This window comes from Cavia porcellus, unplaced genomic scaffold (assembly GCF_034190915.1).
Source record: "Cavia porcellus strain 051 isolate PalLab524CR breed Dunkin Hartley unplaced genomic scaffold, mCavPor4.1 scaffold_1, whole genome shotgun sequence".
Lineage (NCBI taxonomy): Eukaryota > Metazoa > Chordata > Mammalia > Rodentia > Caviidae > Cavia > Cavia porcellus.
Window position 1 is genome coordinate 129,027,582 of NW_026947484.1, and position 24,815 is coordinate 129,052,396.

The 24,815-nt window shown below is 35.0% G+C and overlaps 1 protein-coding gene across 5 annotated transcripts in view; it reads left to right on the forward strand.

The window, feature by feature from the left end:
- Positions 1 to 24,815, forward strand: part of Gpsm2 (G protein signaling modulator 2) — a 47,610-nt gene that overhangs the window by 14,398 nt on the left and 8,397 nt on the right. For all 5 annotated transcript variants that reach the window (XM_063255331.1, XM_063255321.1, XM_063255316.1 and 2 more), the window contains 9 exons: positions 7,246 to 7,467; positions 7,855 to 7,990; positions 8,485 to 8,627; positions 9,386 to 9,509; positions 9,626 to 9,741; positions 12,290 to 12,445; positions 13,448 to 13,556; positions 14,421 to 14,550; positions 21,725 to 21,795. In XM_063255331.1, the coding sequence (XP_063111401.1) occupies positions 7,246 to 7,467; positions 7,855 to 7,990; positions 8,485 to 8,627; positions 9,386 to 9,509; positions 9,626 to 9,741; positions 12,290 to 12,445; positions 13,448 to 13,556; positions 14,421 to 14,550; positions 21,725 to 21,795 (1,207 nt within the window). The remainder of the gene's footprint in view (positions 1 to 7,245; positions 7,468 to 7,854; positions 7,991 to 8,484; positions 8,628 to 9,385; positions 9,510 to 9,625; positions 9,742 to 12,289; positions 12,446 to 13,447; positions 13,557 to 14,420; positions 14,551 to 21,724; positions 21,796 to 24,815) is intronic.

The window sequence follows — 24,815 nt, forward strand, 5'->3', positions numbered from 1 at the left end:
TATTATTTAACATTTATTCTAAAAGTTCTGGTCATTGCACTAAACCATAAAATAAAAACAAGCAATTATTTAGTAAAATGATTAGATAATAGTAAGTTGTTTGTCAAAACTACTACAAGTTAATGATATAGACACTAGAATTTTGAAACAATAGGTTGAATTTAAAATCTGAATGAAAATGTTTGCTACCAAATCTCAGGTGTCTTAATGGATGTTTAGGAAATAATGAGGAGAACCATCATCCTGTGAAATAGATGCTTCATGTTAGAATGTGGTACCAAGGAAGTTAAGTATATAGATTAAGATTACTTCTGTTAAAACACGTTCTAAACAGAGAAAGGAAGTGTTTCAGCATAAGATGAGCTTTTAACATGAAATGCCCTAGCCTACCCATTAGACCGTATATCCAAAAATCTGAAAGTTACATATTTTCTTCCTTCTCCCTCTCTGTAGCCAGCTTGAAATGTTGCCATTCAATCTCCTGAGTTTCTCAGATTCATCTGCGCCCTCCACCACCACACTGCTGTGGTTCAGGTCCCCAGAATCTTCCTTCCAGCCTCCTCACATTATCCATTCTTTCAATCTAGGTTTTTAATTTGCTGCTACAACGGGATCAGTCAGAAAACAAAGCACCAGCCATGCCACCTCTCTGCTTAAAGCCTCAGGTGGCTCCTATGGAGGGCAGAGCCAAACTTACATAGTACACAAGATCTTTCAAGTCAGGCTTCTGTCTGTTCCTTAGACATTACTTCTTGCCATTCTCCGTTTCCTTGCACATTAAACTGCTACATGTCTCAGTGCTTTTGCTCATGCTACATCTTAGAACCAGAATTCCCCTCCCTTTTAATTTCTCTTGGAAATCACCTGTAAACTCTGTAGTAGGGGTATGCCCTCTCTGTACTCACATTATGACCTGTGCATATTTCTTTTTTTTTTTTTTTTTTTTTTGTCTTTTTCCGTTTTACTGGTACCAGGGATCGAACTCACGACTGCCTGCTTGCAAGGCAGGCGCTTATGCCGCTGAGCTAAATCCCCAGCCCCCGCATATTTCTTTTTTAGCACCAACTATGTTAAAATTGAATGTATCTGTTTTTATGGCTGTTTTCCCCTCCTCACTTCTCCTGACTGCTAGCTCTTTAGGGTAGCCTTGATGCTTAGCATGTTGTCTGGTAAACATGTTCATTGAATCTTATTGGATATAACCATCATAGGAACCATTAAGATGTTTATCCACCCTGCAGAATTCCTGAAGAATATGCTTCACTGTAAGAGCAGTGGATAAGGAGCAAGATTGTACCGCTGCCTGTGGGAAGATCAGAGATTTGTCCTTCTCCATAGCACAGCACAGTCAAACATGCATATTGCTATAGGATTTCATCAAATGAAAACTTAAAAATTTATAACTATTTTTAGTAAAAATATACTGAACAAATCCCAGGCATCCGTACTTTAAGAACTAGCATTCTAGATCTTGCTGGGATTGCTGTATACTCATGGATAATGATTTGAGTCCTTTATGTTAGGTTTACTATAGTAAATACTTAGCATGTAGTGTTTTATTCATTTGATCTTCAGCTATCCCTGGAGGAGTTTCCATAGTATAGTTTGTAATTTTGAAATAGAATATTTCCTTGAACATTGAGAAATTTCCTAAGAGTCATCAGAATGTTTTTGAGTAGTTTGTACCTTTTTGGGAAGGCAGACATTGATAACAAATGGGGTTAGTTTCTCAATTTTTAAAGTATTAATACGTTTGATATAAAGAAGAACTAATTTTTTAGGTATGATAATGGTGTTTTTAAAAAACTCATCTTTTAGAGATATATACTAAGATATTTATAAATGAAATCATATGCTCTCTGGAATGTACTTCAAGATAACCTTGGGGTTGGAGGAGTGAGGAGAGGAGAGATGAAATACATACTCATAAAACCTGTATTGGTAGTTGTGAAGTTGCAAGATGGATATGTTGTGTTCATTATACTAGAGTCTCTAGTTTTGTATTTCTTTGGGATGTGTCCCTATTCATAATTGTTACCATGAAGAAAAAACATTTCAATATGTTGCAATAATTTGTAAAAAAAACCGTAGCTTTGGAATTGAATCCTTTAATTTTGCTAGATAAGTGCAGTTGTTAATATGCTTTCCTGAAGGATAGTTTGAGGTAATATGGAGTGGTAAAAAGAGCATTGACTTTGGAAACAAAAATAAAACGTCCCCATTTCTCAGTTTTACCATCACCTAACTGTAAGCAGGTCACTTAACATGTCTGACTATCGGGTTCCTCTTTTGTAAGAGTAACATGTATCTTAGATCATTTTAGAATTACATTAATATGTTAAAATCACTTTTAAAACTAAGTTACTATATAAAAATTAAATCTGCATAATGTTGTGCTACTTTTTCTCTTACAAGATGAACTAGAACGGTCAGAGATGTATGGTAAATTTGAGTGGATGAAAATTCGCTTTTAAGACTGATGATGGAAAATGTCTGAACCCAATCAGAACACATAGAAGATGGAGCTAGGGTTTATAAAAGGTGACTTCCCAGTGGAGAAGTTGGAGAGTACTCAATTTTGTTTTGGCTCTTACGTCCTTAATTTATTCTTAAGCTTTTGAGAAAAAAATAAGATTGGAGTTACATAATCAGTATTACTGGATCTTTTAAGATTATTTAGCATCAAGGTTTTAATCTTGTTTTGCTTTTTACTGATTGTGAACACAGGAAACCAAAATTAAGGTGATAAAGAAGATTGTAAAGGTTAAAATGTAGTGTGAAAGTTAAAAAAAGATTAAAGAAATTAAAAAAAAATTTTGTGCAAGAAAACTTTTCAATCAAAGATAGTAGTGTTTATTTATAGTTATTAGTAATACAGTTTCTTTGATTGTACGATTAGGTAAAAGCGGAAAGTCATTAGGAAGAACAGAAGTAAGTCTGTATGTGGGATGTATTTTAATGGAGAAGTATTTTCCTGGCTTCTCTTCTATGCCTTCTTTGTTTTCAACCCAACTAGTAAACAGATGAAGCAATTCTCTTCTCCTTTAGCAGCAGAGAGGATATGAAATTACTTTCTCTGTTACTATTTAATGATCTTCTTAAAAATTTATAAACTAACCTGTCCTATTTTTACAGTTACACATATTTGATTTTGAGCTGTTGGTATTTTGCCAGAATATTAATGTCTTTTCTAATAAAATATAGAGTCACAGTATATCTCAGATTTAATAATAATATAGAGAATTTTGGACTGTATTTTGAGTACTAGTTTCTGACATAACTTCTTAGGTGTTTTCTGTTTTAGATAGTCCTTCTTTGGACTTGGCAGACAGCATGTAGCCTGGTTTGCTATCATTGTTTCTAGTGACAAATACTTTTTTTCAAAATCTGTAACTCTTTTTTGAAACCACTTACCAACAACAAAATTTAGCTATCACATCGTTTGGATTGATTGTTCCAGTATAATGTTGTATTAAATTCAAAATGTCAAGTATTTTGATAAAGATCTTGTTGCTTTATTTTGTTTTAGCTGGTTTGTTCATTTGTTTGTTTGTTTGAGACAGGGTGTTATTATGTAGTTCCGCCCTTGAACTCAACTATGTAACCCAAGCTGGCCTTAAATTTACAGTGATCCTCCTGCCTCAGTTTCCCGAGTGCTGGGATTACAGGCGTCTGCCACCACGACCTGCTTAAAGATAGTTATTTGAAGTAGACATTTTTCTGTCTTACATGGATGTAGACAAATGCTTTAAACTTCTGATTTATACATACAAATGCTGTACACAGTATGAGTAACCACTCTGCATCACCTGCAACTTCCTGGCCAACAACCCAGTCCGCCTAAGCTGAGGGTGCTGCTGTGTACAGCAATGCCTTCCTCACCCTCAGAAGTCACACAGCACACATCACAGCCTGGAACTTTTAAAACCGGTACTCTACTGATGGACGTTTAAGTCACTTGTAGTTCTTTACTGCTATAAATATTCTTCCATACACTGTTTGTCTTTTGAATTAGAGTAAATAGACCCTTAAGATATATTCCTAGCAGTGAAAATATTTGATATGCAATTTCCATATAATTAGAATGCTTACAGTAAAATTTTTAATAAATATTGTATTTATTGAAGTAGCTTTTCCAATTTTTCCTTTGATAGCTCTTAGAAGACTATTGGTTTCAGTATTTACACAAAGATAACTGGTTCAGCTGTCTTATCTGGAAAAAGAAATTTTTAATAAAAATCACATTTTTACATAGCAAGTTTTTTGGTGCCTTTTTTTTGTTTGTTTGTTTTTGTTTTTGTTTTTGTACCAGGGATTCAACTCACAACCTTGCACTTGCCTAGCAAGCACTTGAGCCATTAAGCTAAATCCCTGGCCCCTAGCTGGCTTATTTTTATAAACAGAATATACCAGTAACCTCAGACAATCTTCAAATACTCATTTCTTTTTTTTAATAATTTCTTTTAATAAATTTATTTTCAAAAAATACTTAAAGCAGGGTATGATGGTGCATACCTGTAATCCCAGCAATCAGAAGGCTGAGTCAGGAGGCTTACAGCAAGATCAAGGCCAGTCTGAGCTACACAGTAAGTTCAAGGCCAACCTGGACTATCTAGTGAGAACCTGTCTCTAAAACAAAATAATACTTGTAAAGAAGAGCAGGGTTCAGTTGTGAAATGAGTAGTTTACACTTGTGAAAGACAAAATAGGCTTTATTAATTATGAACTGACATGTTAAGGAAATTAAATACAGAGAATTAAGATTTCCTTGTCTGTGTGATTGTAAAGTCTGTAGTTTAACATGAAAAGATTCTTTCAGTGTGCACATAAGAACCGAAATATCAGGTTAGCAGTTCTACTCTCCCCTAGAGACATAGTAACAGTATCAGTGTCTTTTCCTCTAGACAGCTAGTTGCAAGACTGCTGAAGTAACAGCATCAGTCTATGTTTCTTATATTTATGTACTGTGAGGGAATAGGTTAAAAGATTTGAGATTTCCAATGTAAAACTTATTTCTAAAGCTTACTTGTATTATTCTACATAGAGCCTTATAAAGCAAAAGCGAAATCACTAGTCTGTGACATGCTATATGTAGTCACTGGCTAACTCAGTTGTCAATCATGAAAGAAAAGAAAGAAAAAAGGGAGAGAGGAAGGAAAGGAAAGAGGGAGGGAGAAAGGAAGGAAGAAAGATAGACGGCCTAGTAGCCCATGCCTGTCTCAGCACTCTGGAAGGCTCAGGCCGGAGGATCACAAATTCAAGGCCAAACGGGGAAATTTAACAGTTTAGTAAAAGCCCACCTGAAAGTAAAAAATATAGAATAGGAGCTGGCCATGGTGGCGCATATTTGTAATCCCAGCACTCAGGAGGCTGAAGCAGGAGAATTGCCGTGAGTTTGAGGCCAGCCTGGACTACATAGTGAGTTGAAGGGTAGGCTGCCCTACATAGCAAGACACTGTGTCAGGAAAATAAATGAATGAACAAATTATTTTTGAAAAATAAAGAATGGAGATGCAGCTTAGTTCAGAGGCTTTCAGTCTAATCCCTAGTACCACACCAAAACAAAATTTAGACATAAAATATGCAAACTACCTATTAATCTGTTTATTCTGAACCAGGAGTGCTTTTGCTCTATTCACCATAGTCCATACTTTTCTTTGAGCTTCATCAGATTTATTTTCTATTTTTACAATCCCATTTTAATGTATGTGTCTGAGGCATTTCAAAGTTTTATAAACTGAAAGACAGTACCTGAAGAAACATGTTAATTGTCTTGCTACTGATACAAAAAAATAATCATATTTGAATGACAGTAGGGTGTATAGTAGTTTGATTCACATTTCCTGTTTAAAAATGATTCTCATCCCAGCTTGTACATTAGAATTTCCGGAGGCTTTAAAACTACACCCAAAAAGTAGGACCTGATACTGAGAGTTCTAAAAGTGCTCCATATAAGCTCTGCAGTTTTGCAGCCAGAATTAGTACTCGCGGTTCTGTTAGAGTGGCTCAAAGCTAATTCTAGCGAGGAGCAACCAAATGCTGTTCCAAAATTTAAGTTTGATGAGCTTACTCAGAATTTTCAAAGGATGAAATATATACCACTAGTCATACATAATTTTACGTTTAAATTTTAATGGTTACATATTTGTTTAATGGGCATTAGAAAATAAATACAAACATCACATCAGATTTGCAATTCCTTGGATACTAGTTTGAATGAAGACTTTTTTCAGTGACAAAATATTTGTGTGCCACTTTAAAGAAAATTTGCTAAACATAGGCATATTAAGTGAATAGGTAGTGCACAGATATGGCAGAAGTCATGAAGAAACACAGTGGCAGCTTTGAAGGGTGTCTTCTAAGGTTTGGGGTTAGATTTTTTTTTCTCACAAATATCTTTTCAGTGAGTCAATGCTTATGGCTTTTTTCAATTGAAGGGACAGATTTTGAGAATTAGAATTTCTTGACACTTAATGGTCTTATAAAATGTGCTTCATAGATCAAAATATTTTGCTCTTTAGGGAACTGTATAAGTGGTTGTAAGAAAAAGCAGGAGAGTGTGTGTGTTTTGTGTGTATGAGATAGAGAAAGGAGAGGGTGGGTAGGTGGTTGGATGAATGACTGATGGAAAGGGTTGATGGACTGGAGAGTGGGTCACCTGGATATCTGCATAGAGAACAGTGCCTCACCTTCTTGTTCTCCCCAAACCATCAGGAAGTCCATAGGTCCACCACACTCAGTAGTTTAGAAAACACTGTTTTATCATCTCCAGTAAAAGGAATTGCTCTAGAGAAGCTCCTTATGAAGACATTTAGCCATCCCCTACAACAGACCTCGGGGGCTGTGAGAAGTTTGAATAGACAAAGTTACTTTGTCTATTCAATTACAGTATTGAAATAACTCTGAGTTTAATTAAATGAGTGAAAATTAACTTAAATACACAAATGTTAACTTTTCATATTTTTATTTAAAGTATGTTTTAAGGCTAAAAGGTCTTTCTTACTTCAAGCATGTCCAAGAAAACTTTACTGGGGCTATTTTATATTTTAATGACATTTATATTTTTATATTTTATTTCATCCTCAAATAAGTTTGGTCTTTTATCAGTAATGTACATATACTTCAATTAGGCATTGTCTGAGCAAAAGTAGTCACGCAGTTCACAGTTATATTACTGGAAGTTTAAAACACTATGATATAGTCATAATGCTGTGTTGTAAATGTTTGTCCTGTATAACTTTATAGAATGGAAGCTTCTTGCCTAGAGCTGGCTTTGGAAGGGGAACGACTGTGTAAATCAGGAGACTGCCGTGCTGGTGTGTCATTTTTCGAAGCAGCAGTGCAAGTTGGAACTGAAGATCTAAAAACGCTTAGTGCTATTTACAGCCAGCTGGGCAATGCTTATTTCTATTTACATGACTATGCCAAAGCATTAGAATACCACCATCATGATTTAACTCTTGCAAGGTAATTAATGTAAGCTTTTTAATATTCTTCCTCCCTAAACTACTACTTTAAAAAGTACTTCCATTAAGTTAAGAAAACTAACTACATTTAATGAGTTCTAATTTAATAGCATTGCTTTTGAAAATTTTAGGCCAAAGACAGTTTAACTGAATGAACAGTATTGAAATAACTCTGAGTTTAATTAAATGAATGAAAATTAACTTAAATACACAAATGTTAACTTTTCATATTTTTATTTAAAGTATGTTTTAAGGCTAAAAGGTCTTTCTTACTTCAGGCATGTCAGTTCTCCAAGAAAGCTTTACTGGGGCTATTTTATATTTTAATGACATTTATATTTTTAGTACCATTTATATTTTTAATATCATTTGCCTTTTTCCCCTCCAGGACTATTGGAGACCAGTTGGGAGAAGCCAAAGCTAGTGGTAATCTGGGAAACACCTTAAAAGTTCTTGGAAATTTTGATGAAGCCATCGTTTGTTGTCAGCGACACCTAGATATTTCCAGACAGCTTAATGACAAGGTAATAAGGAAACATTAGGGAGTAGGCCAAATGCCAACTATTTCAGTGAAATTGCTTTGTACTGCTCTGTTTATTCTGTAGTTGTCTAAAAAAGAAAATGTTCATAGATACATAGTAAAAGATAAAACATAATAAATTTAAAATAGAGAAAAAATTAGTGAGAGATCTTTCTTTCACAAGTAGTGATTTGTTTGGTTCTGTACAGATGACCCATTGTAGAAATTTGTCTCTCCTGTGCTGGGTGTGGGATGCATGCCTGTAATGCCAGCACTCTGGGAGTCTCAGGCAGCAGGACCCACCCGGGCAACTTAAACAACTTAGTGAGACTCTTGTCTAAAACTAAAAAGGGTTAGAGATGCAGCTCAGCAGGAAGGCCCTGGGTTCAATATCTAATGCTGCAAAGATAAAAAACCTTTCTCTTGATAATAATATATATATTATAAATACATAGACTCTGATTTCACAGTGTAAGCTTTGCTGGTATCGTCATCTAGGTGGGAGAAGCACGAGCACTTTACAATCTTGGAAATGTGTATCATGCAAAAGGGAAAAGTTTTGGCCACCCTGGTCCCCAGGATGTTGGAGAATTTCCCGAAGAAGTGAGGGACGCTCTGCAGGCAGCAGTGGACTTTTATGAGTGAGTAAGGCTGATACAATCACATAGTCCCACCTAAGCTGTGGGGCAATATATCTTCTTTACCCAGTAGTAAGCTTTTAAATCTGCAAAAGGTTTTAAAATTTTAAAAAAAGCTGGTGTGGTGGCACATGCCTATAATCCCAGCCCTTGGGAGGCTGAGGCAGAAGGAGCACTGTGAGTGTGAGGCCAGTCTAGGCTACAAAGTGAGTACAAGGCCAGCCTGAACTGCAAAAAGACAAATAAATAAATAAAACTAAGGAGTAACAAAAATCAAATCAGTTGCTTAGATGTTACAGTAGTAATCTGCAGTCTTCATTTAAAGTGCAGACCAGTGCCCCTTAGTGGCAAAGCCAGAAATACCAGTGGTTGTCTAATTTATGTGGAGTAAATTGTCTGTGCCTAATATGTCATAAAATTTTAAACAATAGGGGTTCCAAGATGAACTATATTTGTGTGCAGAAATCTACCTAAATGATTCAGATGAATATTCTTGATGGGTTTCCTATAATCACTCTGTATCTTAGATTTATCATAAAAATGTTACACATTGTTGGTTTAAATGCTTGAATTTTTTTTCTGATATAAAAAATTAGATCAGATCTATGTTTAGAGTGTGGCTGAGTGGTAGAGTGCTTGTCTGGTATATGCAAAGCTCTGTTTTAATGCCAAACACTGAAAAGAAAAAAAAAAAAAAAAACGATAAATCAAATTAATGAACGTTTTGCCAAACTTTTTTACACCATTTTTGTTTCACTTAGGGAAAATCTATCATTAGTAACTGCTTTGGGAGACCGAGCAGCCCAAGGACGAGCGTTTGGAAATCTCGGCAACACGCATTACCTTCTTGGCAATTTCAGGGACGCGGTTATAGCTCATGAGCAGGTACACATGGAAGGCCTTAGGGCCAGATCGATTCCTTGGTTACAGTTCTAAACAGTGATTACATTATCCTATAAATTTTATTATAGGATATGTCTAATAAAATGTTTCTGTTTCAGCGTCTCCTTATTGCAAAAGAATTTGGAGATAAAGCGGCTGAAAGAAGAGCATACAGCAACCTTGGAAATGCATATATATTTCTTGGTGAATTTGAGACTGCTTCTGAATATTACAAGTTAGTCTAATAATTCTGTATATAAATGTAAAAAGAGTAGTTGTATATTCCCACTAAGTCCTATGCTTTAAGTTTAAAACCTGGTTTTTGATGCATACTAGCAACAGGACCCTGACTTCTAGCCTTAGTTTCCTCACCTGGAGGAGAAGGTAGCTGTGCCGTGCCTGGGAATCATAGTGCGGACGGAACGAAAGCACGCATTGAGCATCTAACATCAGACTGGCACACTGCTCAGTCAGTATTGTCAGACCTAAATATTACATCTAAGATTTAATAGTAACAATGTGACCACAATTATATTAGTATTCGTTTTTTAATCTTTAAAAACTGTTCTTAGCTGGCCACGGCGGCGGCACACATCTGTAATCCCAATACTTGGGAGGTTGCAGTGGGAGTTCCAGGCCAGCCTGGGATACATAGCAACAACCTGTCTCAAATAATGAATTCTAAACGTTTAAAAAGTCTTTTAAACTTATATTGTGTATGTATATATATTTTATTTGCCAATTTATGAGTCAGAAGAGAAATCAGAAAGCCTGGCAATAAAAATATGCCCTAATCTCCACTGATCACTGTTTTTCTTTTACCCTCCACTTGCTGAATGAGCGATTCCCATACCCTCTTTCCGCCCTACTTTGACTCTGTCAGCCGAGGGCCCATTATCGCCCTGAGGAGTTGACAGTCCCAGTTTCTTCTGTGGAAAGGTCATTCTAGTCTTACTAGTCAACCATAAACATGGGTGGCAGCAAAGGTCAAACAGCTCCTAGTTGCCTGGCTTGTGTTTTCTAAATCGAGTTTTCCCTTGTTAGTGGACTTTGAACTGGACTTTTCAGACCTCAGGAAAATTCTAGTTTGATTGAACCACAGACTCAGTGATTGTAAAGATTCCAATGTGAGAGTTCTGAATAGTTTTATCATCTTTAAAAAAAAAAAAGATACAATCACTTTAGTCTATCCAAAAAGTCAAATAGCATCCCATCTTGCTTTAAATATTGACTAGTAATTAATATTTGTTGATTGACTAAATACGAAATATTTTCCCAAGTAAAATATGTCACTGTGTGAGTTAGTATATATTTTGATTTTAAATACAAAAGTTTCATATATTTTAAAGGCAAAGGATATTAAGTGATGTACCTGTGTTAAATATGGAAAATTCTATTATAAAGTAAACAGTGATGAATTGACTAAAAAGCATGAATATAGAAGGCTATCTTTTTTTTCCCCAATAAGCAAGCTAGAACTCAGAATTTACATATTTTCCAAAAATACTGATTAATAATATTTTCTCCCTAGGAATTGTTGTCAGACCTACACAGAAAACTGGCATAACATTTTAGATCCATATCCTTCAGAATACAAAACAGTCGTTTGGCAAATCTACATTGATACTGACTTTGTTGACAGAAAGATTTCTGACAATTTATAAATCAACTGTACAGTCACAGTGTAACAGTATGCCAGAAAGGATTGTGCACTGAATCTGAAGGGAATTCCAAAAGCCTCAAAAATTGTTTGTGAGGACAGGCAACATTAGAATAAGTACGTAGGCTCTCAGGTGACAGTTTTGAAGGTATCATCATTAAATACATAGTTTTAGATTCATTTTCTTAAAAAGATTTATCACATTACCATATAAGTTTTCATATAGCTATAAATGATATGAAGTAATTATGTAACTTGACAGAGATTTTAGAAAAACTTACTGGATCCAAAAGCATGCGTAGGTTTAAGCAGTAATAAAATAGCATGAATGTTATATAGCATCTGCTCTGCTCAAGATGATATTCTAAGTGCTTTAGCTACCTATAAATAGACATATTCAAATATGTATGAATTCATTTCATCTTTACAGAAATCTAGTGAGGTATTTCCATATTGAATACATGAGGAAACTAGTACACAGATAGGTTGAGTGATTTGCTCTAAGTCACACAGCTAGCAAAGGTGGGATCTGAACCCAGACAGTGTAGCTCCAGGATCCACACTCTTACCAATCACACTGACTTTTCATTGACAATATCATATGTGTTAGGTAGAATTTCATCAATATTTAGTACATGTGCTGCCGAAGAGAGCTCGTCATTTTATATGAAATATTCAATATTTTAAGAATCAGTGACTTTAAAAAAAAGGATCAGTGACTTAATATTCTACACGTAGAAGCATACATATTTTAAATTTTAACAAGATGAAAGGTAACATGATTGAAAACAAACATGATAACAGAAGTTTCTTTAAGTTAGTATCTATATAAAAGAGAAAGATGTTTTTAAATATTGTAAATCCTGTTATTCTTTCAAAGCCCTTGATGTCCTATTCTAGTACTTCACTACTGTGGTGAATTGTTAGAATCAAATTTATTCTTGAAAGTCTAGATTTGGTTTTTGTATTTTCAAAAGCAACTTTTCAGTTTAAAAATAAAAGAAAAAGATTCTCTACTGTAAAACAGACTTACTTGAAAGGCAGCAGACAGAGAAATGATGGTTTATTTTAGTATTATTGTAGCCCAAATTAAAAATGATCATGTGAAAATTTCTTGTTTTAGGAAGACACTTCTGTTGGCTCGACAGCTTAAAGACAGAGCTGTTGAAGCTCAGTCTTGTTACAGTCTTGGAAACACATACACTTTACTTCAAGACTATGAGAAGGCCATTGATTATCACCTGAAGCACTTAGCAATTGCTCAAGAATTAAAAGATAGGTGAGTTATACATCCTTTAACTCTAGGTGAGGTAAAATATAGATACATTATTAAATCCCAGTAGCTTTTCCATTGACTCTTCCGTTTGTTTCATTTTTAAGCAATTTTCCTTTTCATGACTGTCCCTGTATGTTACTGTTTGAAGGGAAGGCCTGTGGTAGAGGGTCATTTTGCTTCCAAATGCCCGTGAGCAGGATCAGTGACTGGGTCACAAACTCAGCTGTCTCAAGGCTCCTGCCTCGGTCAGTGTGGGAATTGTGGCTAACCTGGAACTCTTCATTGTCAAGAAGCAGCTGCTATTCAGCTCTAGCTGATTATTGCCAGGCAGGAACAAGGTTTGTTACAAACGAATCTTCCTGTTTTTTCAAGAAGCACAAGTCCTGTGCTATATATGAAATCTCTCTAAGTGTGGTAACTACTTCATTTGGTTAGGTTTTATCTTGCTTATATGAAAAAAAAAAAAAAAAAACCACATCTGTGCTGGCCAGTCTGTTATTTTACTTTAGATCAAGTTTTACATCAGTATGAGAAAACTTTCTGATATACTTATTCAGGATGAAGTACACTACCTCAAGAGGTTTCTCTTCCTAGTATTCAGATACACACCGAATGATTACTAGGTATAGTTGTTGTAGGAAGATAATAGGATAACTAGATTAGAATACCTGTCTCCAAGTTTTTATTATTTTATAGGGCATTGCCTATTTTAATCAAATGTTTTTTCATGTTTTAATATTTGACTCTTGAATTTAGGATTATCTGAATATTCTCATAGGTCTCTGTGGTAAGTTTTTAAAGTTAAAGACCAAATAAATCCAGAGCATTGTTTATATCAGTGATGGTGAACCCTTTAGAACTTTCAGTGATAATAAACAGCCTGCTGCAGCACAAGTGTCACAGGCTCGCCACCACTTCTTATATATTTAATAATTGTTAGATCATTTTTATTTGCTAAACATCTCTTTGCAGATAACCACATGTTAGTTTTGAATTATGTTTTAGAATTGGTGAAGGAAGAGCATGTTGGAGCTTAGGAAATGCATACACAGCTCTAGGAAATCATGATCAAGCAATGCATTTTGCTGAAAAACACTTGGAAATTTCAAGAGAGGTATGCAATGGAAAAAATGCTATATGTGCTATTGTAATTTATCACTGGCAAGGGGAAGAAACCCTGTTATTTCTTGATTACTCTATATGGCTAAACAGTGTTTAATTTTATATTTTTTTGGCATCAATAAACTATTTTGAGATGCAGATTAGAAATATACTTATGTTGGCCTTGATATAAGAAAACAGGAAGTTAAGGCCACGTATGAGGGAGTAGGAGGACATTACTAAAATATGCCCCCTCTCTACCTCCATCACTGGCACTAAAGGAATAACAATTTCTAGAATCAAGGACTGGTTCCTGTTACACTTCTGCCACTTGCTGGCTATTTGAGCTTGGAAGCCTTTTCTGAGCTTCATTTTTCCTGTCTGGAAGATGAGAATAATAATATCCACCTTGCAAGTTGTTCTGATTAGAGATAATATATATAGAAGTGCCTGCTATAATATCTAGTGCTGGCTTAATAAATATCACTATTGTTACAGTATAAAAATAAAATATTTTTAAGGAAAATTTGTTCATGTGATGCCACATTTGATAGTTAATATGTCACAGGATAACCTGCATTTTTTAATAGAAGCACAGAGATTAAGAACATTCTAATATTTAGAGAACTGAAGAATTAAAAGAATATAATTAGCTGTTCTTTTGTGATATTTTAGAGTTGACCTTTTTTCTATGTTCTTAAAAAAATCATTAATGAGAATAACCCATTTTATTCATTTATTGTCTCTTAATTCTAATGAAACTGTTTTCATTTTCTTGTATTGTCTTCCAGTTTTAGAGTTACAGCATTTTTCAGCTAATCTTCATCATTCTGTATCTTTAAATACTACTCTAAAATATAAATACTTGTGATTGTAGGTTGGGGATAAAAGTGGTGAACTAACAGCACGATTGAATCTCTCAGATCTTCAAATGGTTCTTGGTTTGAGCTACAGCACAAATAATTCTATAATGTCTGAAAATATTGAAATTGATAACAGTTTACATGGTAAGTAACAGATCTTCTAAAACCTAATTTGTCTGCCCTAACAATTTACATTTAAATTACTTACCATGTTACCATATCCAGAGAGAATACATGACATAAATTCACTTTCTTGTTTTACATAGGTCCATTAAGTTATTGATAAATACAGTATAGTTTTTATCATGAATTTAGGAATGGTGAATGTACTTGGTTTTGTAAAAAATAAATTTAAATATTGTACTAAGCTCATTTTAATATGAAGATAACCCAAATTAAAATGTTCTTTTGTTTTATCCTTTTTATTTCACGTAGTTTTATATATCTAAGTTTTGTTTAGCTTTTCTGCCAAGATGAAATCTCTTGAAATTGTTTTCTCTTTTTTTAATTCAGAAAGCCTAAGAAACATTCATAGTTTACATTTTACATTTACATTTTACTTGGAATTATTTTCTCTTTTTTTCATTCAGAAAGCCTAAGAAACATTCTTCTTTATTGTTTTCAATTTCTTTAGTGGCAAAATCAATTTTTAGGAAACCTTTAAATACTGATTAGGTTTAACATTGCCATGGGGAGAAATATGCCCTAATGTATCTGTTTCTAAGTGGGGAACAGAAGCTACTTTTTAAAGAAATAAAAAGGGGCAAAATTAGGGTACCATTTATATCTGTCTGTAACTCTGAAATATATTTTTGTTTGTACCAGGGACCAAACTCACAACCTTGCTTTTGCCACACACCTGCTTAAGCCATTGAGCTATATCCTGAGCCCCTCTGAAATACATCTCTTTTTTTTTTTAAAGAAAAAAGCAAAACAGAAAAAAGAGTAGAAATATTACAGAATTTTTAAAAAACACTAAGAAATCACTAGTTGATAAATTACATATTGTCATCTTAGAAATAGTTGTTCAGGTTACAAAATCAAAGCATAAAAAGTGGACAAAGTACAAACCATTCTGTTCAATAAACCAACAAAAACTTAGTAGTATGGTTATCTATCTTACACAGTTGAACGGTACATACAATTATATCCTTTAGAGCACTTTCCTTCCCTTTCATTATTATGATATATATTATACATTTTGGATCTTATTACTCCTTCAGTTTTTACTGTTTTTTACATTAGACAATGTGGTATTTACAAGTATGAGTCTGATTTATTTCACTTATGAGGATGGTCTCATGTCTCCATTTACCTATAAAAGCCTCAAGATCATTCTTTTTTATAGCTGTGACATCATACATCTTAAAAATCTGATTCCTAAGCTTGAAAAATGCTCAATCTGAAAAAATTACTGATACAAATATTTTGAACTTAAAAGTCAGTGAAAAGTCTAGCTTTTATTTTTCTAAATTCCTTCTCTAAACTCATATGGAGAAAAAGAAGATAACAAAATTATTAACTAGTCATTTGATTAAGAGTTTCAAAGAAGAAAAAGAAATTATTAGCTAGTCATCTAAGACTTTCAAAGAATTGTTGGTTAAAAATTCCAAAGTATGAGCTATATAATAAATTAGACTGTGCTTTGTAATTGGACAATGGGCTAAATTGTGTCTTCTTGTGTTTGATATTAAGTAGATTATTTTTGTAGGCACTGTCATCTATAAAACTGTCACCAGTCCTCATAGATTCTTCTAGCTATGGACTCATTCCTTTGTTTTCTTTCATAACAAAATTTGAAAGAGATACCAGTATTATGTACTTTCTCACTTCCCCTTCTCTCCTCAGCACACTGTACCAAGCTTTCCCCCCATCCTGGCACTGAAGTGACTTCCAGAGCTCTCCATTTTACTAGATACATTGTCAGTGTTTAGATGGCAGCATATTTGAGTTCTCAGCAGTATTTCCGATAGCTGATAGCTCCTGCCTTAGCAACCTTCCAGGACTACACTACTTTTCTAGTTTGCTACTGGCCGTCTTTAGTCTCTCTCTTTTTCTCTTTTTCATCTTTCCTTCCTCTGAATTTGTGATGCTCAGGGTTCAGTTCTTCGATGTCTTTTTCCTTCCTCTCCCCTTTCCCTGCCAACGTGCCCGGTTAGTGCTCCCTGTTTTACCATGGGGTTATTCTGTGGAGTTTCAACTTTTATAAGTTGAAAAAGCTCTAAGTCAGAAATGCATTTACTGTACCTAACTTACCAGGGTATCACAGTCTAGCAACACAGCACATTGTAAAATAGTGGTTGTTTACTTTTTTTGAATTTTATTTTAAAGAGAATAAAATCAAACACAAAACAGAATAAAGCCAATCAAAACCAGTGAAAGTGATACAGGACCTCAAAACAGGGTAATAGGAAATCAACAGCTACCATAATGCCTCATTATCTTCAGAATTGCTGCCCACACCATCAGACATAATAAAATCAAATAAAACAGAGCAGAATAAAAGCAATCAAACCAGTAAAACGGAACAAAACAGAACAATATTGGATTTCACAATCAAGCCAGAAGGAAATCCCCGATATTTGCTATATTACATACTATTATCCTCTTAATAGATGCCCAGACTACCAGCCGTAGGCCTTCAAAGTCTGTCAGACAATGCAAGCATTAAGTTTTTTTTGTACTTCAGTTGCTGTCAACTCAACCAGCGATCCTCCAAATCATCTGGTTGCTTAAAGAATGGGGGGGAGGGGTTGTTCCCTCAAAGCCCGCACACCTGTTGGCTCACAGGAAGGACCTCCTGAATTGGCTTCTTGTTTCTTCTCCTGGGTCTTGCATGGCTTCCACCAGCTCATGAGAAGGGCAAATTGGCTTCCTGCTTCTCCTCCCAGGTCCCCTATGGCTTATGGCAGCACACAGGAAGGCAAGTTGACTTCTTGTTTCTCCTCCTAGGCTCCTCATGGTTTCCTTCTGGCTCATGGGAGGAGCGAATTGTGGTTGCTTACTTTAGTGGTTGCAGGGTCAACTGGGAACTGCTTCTCACTGCCACTGTCCAGCATCCAAGAGTGTGTCCTGCATATCACTACGGGGAAGAGAGCAAAATTCAAAATAGTTTCTATGTAGGTGTATTGTTTTTACATCATTATTAAGTCAGCAAATCCTAAGTCAAACTATTTTAAGTCAGGGACCATCTGTACAACCTTAAACAATGTTTCCTGAGAAACATCTCAGTCTTCCTGAGAAACATATAACCTTGGAATTCAAACTAGACAAGACTAAGACAAAAAAGATAAATTATAGATCAGCTTTACTAATGAACATAAACCTGAAGACCCTAGGAAAAGTAGCTAATTAAGTCTACCAGTAGGTTTTAAAACAAATAGGAATTCAAGTGGTTTCAGTATCCAAAACCAATGAATGTAATTCACTAGTTAACATAGCAAAGAAGCCTAAATAAATTAGTAATTCTAGTAAATGAAAATGTTCCATTTAAGAGTATTTGATTGGCTGGGCATGGTGGTACACACCTGTAAGCCCAGCTACAGAGGAGGCTGAAGCAGGAGGACTGAAAGTTTGAGGCCAGCCTGGACAACTTATTGAGATACTGCCTAAAAATAAAAGTATCAAAGTAGAAAAGAAGTAAAATCCAGCTACACAATTACTTGTAAGAGAAACATAAGGATATACTTAGCCTGAAAATAAAAATATAGGAAAAAAATACAGCATGCAAAAACTAAACAAAAAGCTGGTATAGCTGTAAAACAGAAGGCCCATGGGCTGGGGATATAGCTCAATGGTAGAGTTCTTGCCTCATGCACACAAGGTGCTAGGTTTAATCCCCATTACCCCGTGCCTAAAAAGTCTTATTAAAAAAAAGTTACTTCATAGTAGTGATTCACAATGATTAAGGAGTTTAATTCATCAAGAAGATAAAAGGATTAATGTTGTCTATGCTGAGTGGGCCTAATAACAAAGTGTCAAATGTATATAAAAGCAAAACTAACCAAAGAAATAATAAAATCTGAAATTATAATGGGAAATTTTAACACATCTCAGTAACTGATAGAAGATAAACCTCACTCAGATTAGAAGACAAACTACTATAAAAGATGTCCATAAAGCTAGGCAGGGTGGTGCATGGCTGTAATCCAAGTACTTGGGAGGCTGAGGCAGGGAGATTACCATGAGTTTGAGGCCAGCCTGGGCTATAGTGAGATCCTGTTTCAAAAACAACAACAACCAAAAAAGGAGTCTATGCCCCCAAGTTGACACAAATTTCATGCACTGCCAAACAAATCTCAGTTCCTTTGTAAACTTTGATGAGTTCTTTTACAAATTTAAATGAAAGAAAAAAAGATTTGAAAAAAGCTAAAACATGCTTCATGAAGAACAAGAATGAGCCACCCATGGTGGTGCATGCCTGTAATCTCCGCACTGTAGGAGGCTGAGACAGGAGAGTGGTAAATTAGAGCCCATCTTGGGCAACTTAGCTTTTTTTTTTTTTTTTTTTTGTCTTTTTCCTTTTTATCAGTACCTGGGATCGAACTCACAATTGCCTGCTTTCAAGGCAGGTGCTTATGCCGCTGAGCTAAACCCCCAGCCCCTGCAACTTAGCAATTTAGTGAGACCTTATCTCAAAAAATGAAACAAGGGCTAGGGATATAGCTCAATCCAAGCACCCTAGTTCAAGAAAGATAGAGAAGTGCTTTACTTTGTGCTAGCCACCAGCACAGAGACATACACATCAACCAGTTGAACAATGTCCTGTATAGAACCTATATCCCTTGCATGTAGAGAAACTAAAATCCCACACAAAAATCAATTCTCAATGGATTAGGCATTTAAATAGGAATGATCTAAAACAATAACAAGGACGACACTGGCCAGCACTCAGTGAGCTTCCTGGCATCGTGCTGACCCTCTGACAACAGTGCAGGTATCACCACCCTGCAGTATGACTGTTCTTTACATGCAAGGAAACTGAGTCACGGTGCCGTAACTACCGAAGTCACTTCACAGATGAGAGCTGGCCTTACAGTCCACACTCAGCTCAGTTCATGCCTCTATCACAGAGAACACGGGAGAATATCTTGCTGGTATCAGAGGAGGAGGGCTCTCAGGACACAGAAATGAAAATCATTTTAAAAGGATTTACTTTGAAATAAAACGCTTCATTTCATTTTCAGAAAAAAAACTGGAAATATCTGTCATATAAATGATGTAAAAGGAATTTGTATCCAAAGTGTGTAAGTACTTGAAATTAAAAGGATGAATAGTCTTTACCTAGACTTTTTACCTTTTTACCTAAAGGGAGCAAAATGATGACCAGAAGAAACACAAATGACCCATAAATGTGCAAAAATAAATTTAACTTCATTAAATCACAGTGAAGATATTTATAAATACTGCATTGTTTCTCTGGTGTGAGAAGTCAAAAGTGTAACTAAGAACCAAAATGTGTAATAAATATTGTGAAATAAGTAGAAAATTCTCAGATTGGAAGGGGGACTAGGGAGCAGGCAGGGAGGAAGAAAAGAGGGGAAGGGACAAAAGGAAAGAAATGGAAATAAAGCTTTTATAAATAAGGAGAGAAAAAGGGTCAAAGGGAGGTTAGGGAAAGAGGGAAATAAAAAGAATCAGTTGTATCATGTACAATTACAAATTCCCTATGGTGAATGTGATCATTATATATACCTGAAGTGTAACAATAAACTTAAAGAAAAAACCATAGTGGAGTATTATTGAAAGTCCATGATTTGGACAAAAATTAGAAGTCCGATACTAGTGTTAATATGATGTTGAGCAGTGGAAAGCCTAATACAGAGGTGAGGGGACAGAAACTGGTTGACTGAAGAACTGGCGGCACTCTGGTGAAGTTAAAGATGTACCATCTCTGTGACCCAGCACATGTCCTGCTACTGTTGTGTACCCATGATCTAAACTGGATTGCTCCTGTACGCCAAGAAAAATCACCAGGAATTTCTGTAGTACTGCTTATAAAAAAAAATACTGGAAGCAACCTAAATGCCTGTCACTAGTAAAACAGATAACTTCAATTCTTAAAATGTTGAAAATGCCTGTAATCATAGCACTCGGGAGTCTGGGGCAGAAGGATTGCTCTGAGTTCAGAGCCAGCCTGGGCTACATACTAAGCTCAAGGCTAGCCTGAACTACATAGCAAGACCCTGTCTCAAAAAACAAAAAAAGAACAAAAATGGTGAACATGACTTAAACTAAACTACACTTACTAGCTTAGATGAATCTCACAAACTAAGTTGCGCAAAGAAAGCAAGTTGAAGAATACCAATGGTATAATGTCTTTTGTCATCATTTCAAAACAGTGCAAATAATGCTGTTTTGCTTAGAAATGCATACATATGTAATGAAAATATGTAAAAATGCAGGAGGCAGAGACTGTAGCTTAGTGGTAGAGTGCTGGGAGGAAGTCACAATTATACAAAGGGGAGAATCAATGTGTTGGTAGTGTTTTTCTTTTGTAAGCAAGGTTGGAATTAGGTATCACATATTCCTTATATCTTTTAAAATACTTCTTAAAATTTTAAATGATTAGACAGTTATGGAAATTCTTTGTACTGCATTAAATATTTTATAACTTTATTGAAAAAATGTTAAGAGCTGTTGCTTTTTATTTCACTTGTTTCCTGACTGGCCATGAATGCATCATCTAAGAAGATCTTTAAGAAAGGGTCACTTAGAAAGGAGTAACAGTATAGTACTTGGCATGTTATTTTTATTTTCTCAAAATTGAAGGTCCAAAGCATTTTCCTTATGTTTTTACTTATTGAAACCACTCTGTGGTTTGTTTGGTTTTCTTGAGACTGTGGATAGTATTAAACTGGCTGCTTTTCCTAAATTAAAGAGTAACACTAGTAACCAATAATGAGTTCCCAACTAAACTGTAACTTCTTTACATCAAAGCATTGTAGAGGGAGTGTGTATTTTTATGTAGCTAGTCTGTAAATATTCTCTAAAAACATGTTTGTTCCTTTCATAAGAATTTGTGCATCAGATTTTTTCTTCCAATCAGATTTTATTGGTACATTTTAGATACACATAATGATCATCAGACTTTAGAAATGAATTATGTATACCAGATGTTGTGGCACATACCTGTAATTCTAGCACTCAGGAGGCTGTGAGTTCGAGGCCAGCCTGGACTACATAGTGAGTTCAAGGCCAGTCCGAACTACACAGCGAGACCCTGCCTCAAAAAAGAAGAAAAGAATTATATAGAGATGCTAAATGTGTACTCTTAAGGACCGCCTTGTTTATTTGAATTAATTTTTGTTTTACAAAGGTACACGCCCCAAATTGGGACGCAGACACAGTATGGAAAATATGGAACTCATGAAGTTAACACCAGAAAAGGTTGGACGATTTTATATTTTAAATTTTATAAACTGTTAAAACTTTTAGTAACTTTTAAATAAAATGGCTTAAATAAGCCTTACCCTTTATCAGTTAAAATTTGCCTATAAAAAGAATCAGATGAAATAAGGACAAAAAGAAGATATCATCCTGCTGTGTGATTGAGAAAAGGATATATGTGTATATGTCCTTTGTAGATTTATAAAACACGTGGGAAATTATATAAGAAACTTACTAATAATTATTGCTTCTGGAAGAGAATTGGGTGTTTGAAGTAGGTTAGAAGTATTTTGTATGAACTACTTGAATAAGTTTTAAATGTTTTACTATGTAAATGTATTATTTGTTTTTAATTAAAAGAATACCAAGACGATTAAAAATGGGTCAGGAAACTTTTTTTAAAAGTCTGTAACATAGAGCTGGGTATAGTGGCACACACCTGTAATCCCAGCTCTTAGGAGGCTGAGACAGGAGGATTGTTGGGAGTTCGACACTGGCCTGAGCTACACAGTGAGCTCAAGGCCACCCTTAACTGCACAGTGAGACCCCGTCTCAAAAAGACAAAACACACACTCACAAAGGATATGACATAGTAACACTGCCAAGATTAATGAAATTTGTAATCCAGAGGAGAATAGTCTTTCTGGCTATGTTTTTTGAGAAGCATTTTTTAACTGATGAGGAAAGTATGTTGTACTAAACATGCATCCTCCCTGGCCTTTGGGTTGTGGGGAGGCTAACAGAAGTGACTTCATAGTTGGAAAACAGTTTTTGGAGAACTCTTTCTTCTACTTCCACTTAATTGAATTTTAATTGTTAAAAGAGACTCATTCCCTTGTGATGTTTGGTTTGGTTTGGTTTGGTTTGGTTTGGTTTTTGAGACAGGATGTCACTATGTAGTTCAGACTGACCTCACACTCACTATAAAGCACAGGCTGGCCTCGACTTTGCAACAATCCTGCATCAGCCTGTCAAGTGCTGCGATTACAGACAGCCACCACACCTGGCTTCCCTTGTGATACTTTTTAAAACATGATTTTTATAAAATAGGTTTATTACAGCAACTTTGGAAAATCCAGCAAGGAAATTAAGACATCATTAATTTCACTTCCCAGTAGGAACTACAGTTAATTATTTTGGTATCCTTCTGGCATTTTAATTTAGTGTTATGTTATAGGTACTGTTTTGCTATAAGTAGTTGTGTATCAAGAACATTGTTACATGTCATTAGTCTTCTGTGCTATCATAATAACTAGCATATCATTTTGTAATACTAATGTTTCTTATATGGATAGCCTTCAAAAAGTTTGGCATCTAATGGTCTTAGATTCGTATCCAGTATTTTAGCAATTCCACAATTGTATAAAAACTGGTAACTTCTGGAGGACTTTGTGACTCCCCAAAATATATAGCTCTCATCTTCTAAGTAGTTTTCAAATACATGCCTATTGAATCCACAAATTATTTTTTTTAAATTTAAGAGCAATATTAGCTTTTCTTCTTCTTTTAGAAGAAACCTATTACCTACTAATAAGCAAAAAAGTTAATTTATTATCTACTGCCGCCATCTATAATGGTACTAACAGGAAATTTATAAGGAGTTGATAAGATTCAGCCCTGTAGTTCTCGAAGAGCCAAGTTTTATCTTTATTTTAAAATGTTGTAGTTATTGTTTTGGTTTCTTTTGCTTATAATAAAATTGTTATAGTTTTTATATTTTCTTATTTTCAATGTTTCAATGACTTACACCAAAGGAGCAAGGGAGCCTGAAGTATGATGCTTCTTAGTAAGGAGGGAGTGAAAAGGAACTTTTGAGACTTGGCTGAGTGAAAGTCTCATGTTTGGTAATTTTGCTGACAATAGAATTGGTGGAGAACTGGGTACGTGGCTCAATGGTAGAACTAGTGTTTAGTATGCACAAGGCCGTGGTTCTGTCCTCAGCACCAAAAAGAAAAAAAAAAGCTTGACTTCTTGGTTGGAAAAAAATAACTTTCCTTCATAATGTTAAAGATATTGTTCCATACCTGTATTCGTTCTTAATGTTATGAGATGTCATGTAATTTTATTTTTGCAGATTTCTATTTGAGTGTCAGGTAGAATTCTGTGTTCTTACAGCAAGAGCATTTTCTTAGCCAGGCATGATGGTGCACACCTGTAATTCTAGCACTCTGGGAGATTGAGGATGGAGGATCAAAAGTTCAAATCTAATCTAGGCAGTTTGGCAACTTAGCAAAACCTTGTTTCAAAATGAGAAAAAGCTAGGGGTGTAGCTTGGGGCAAAAGCCCTAGGTACAATTCCTGGTACCACATATATACATAAACGTCATTTTTTTTCTCCAATCAATAGAAAATGAAATTACTCTAGCAAATAATTTCCCTGTATAACTTACATATGAAAAGGAACAAAAGACTTAGTTCACTGATTAGCTCTATATCCCAGTCCTGTACATGAGCTTCAGAACAGGGATTATTCCAATTTGTTCCTCATAATTGGGGAGTTTTCTGAGTCAATAGAAATGTTTAATATCTTGATTTAGGGTCAGGCTTATATGGTTTCCAACTTAAATTTGCATTTGAATGTCCATAAATTTTACTTAAGAAAAAATGTACCTTACCAAAACTATACATTATTATATACCATGGAACTTTACAGTTATTTGCAAATGCTTAAAACTCACTATTATAGCTGCTAACATCACTGAACTTTGTACTGTGTATTTTCCCTTTGTCTAGTACTCAGTATTTGTTAATTGGAGTCTAGTGGAGATTGTCATGTGTACTTAAATCAGAATGAGATCAGTATCGGTTGGTTTGGCCTAGTGCAAATTTAGTATTATCTGTGCTGATGAAAACAGTATAGCTGTATCAACAGAAAAATTGCTAGTGCTATATTAGGTTTTAGATGTTAATTTTTATGGTTAAAAACCCTGCATATACCCTAGATTTCTAGTTATAACAGATTTTTATTTAACTCACATCCAGAATACTTTGGCTCCTTCTCTAACTATGCAAATTTTACT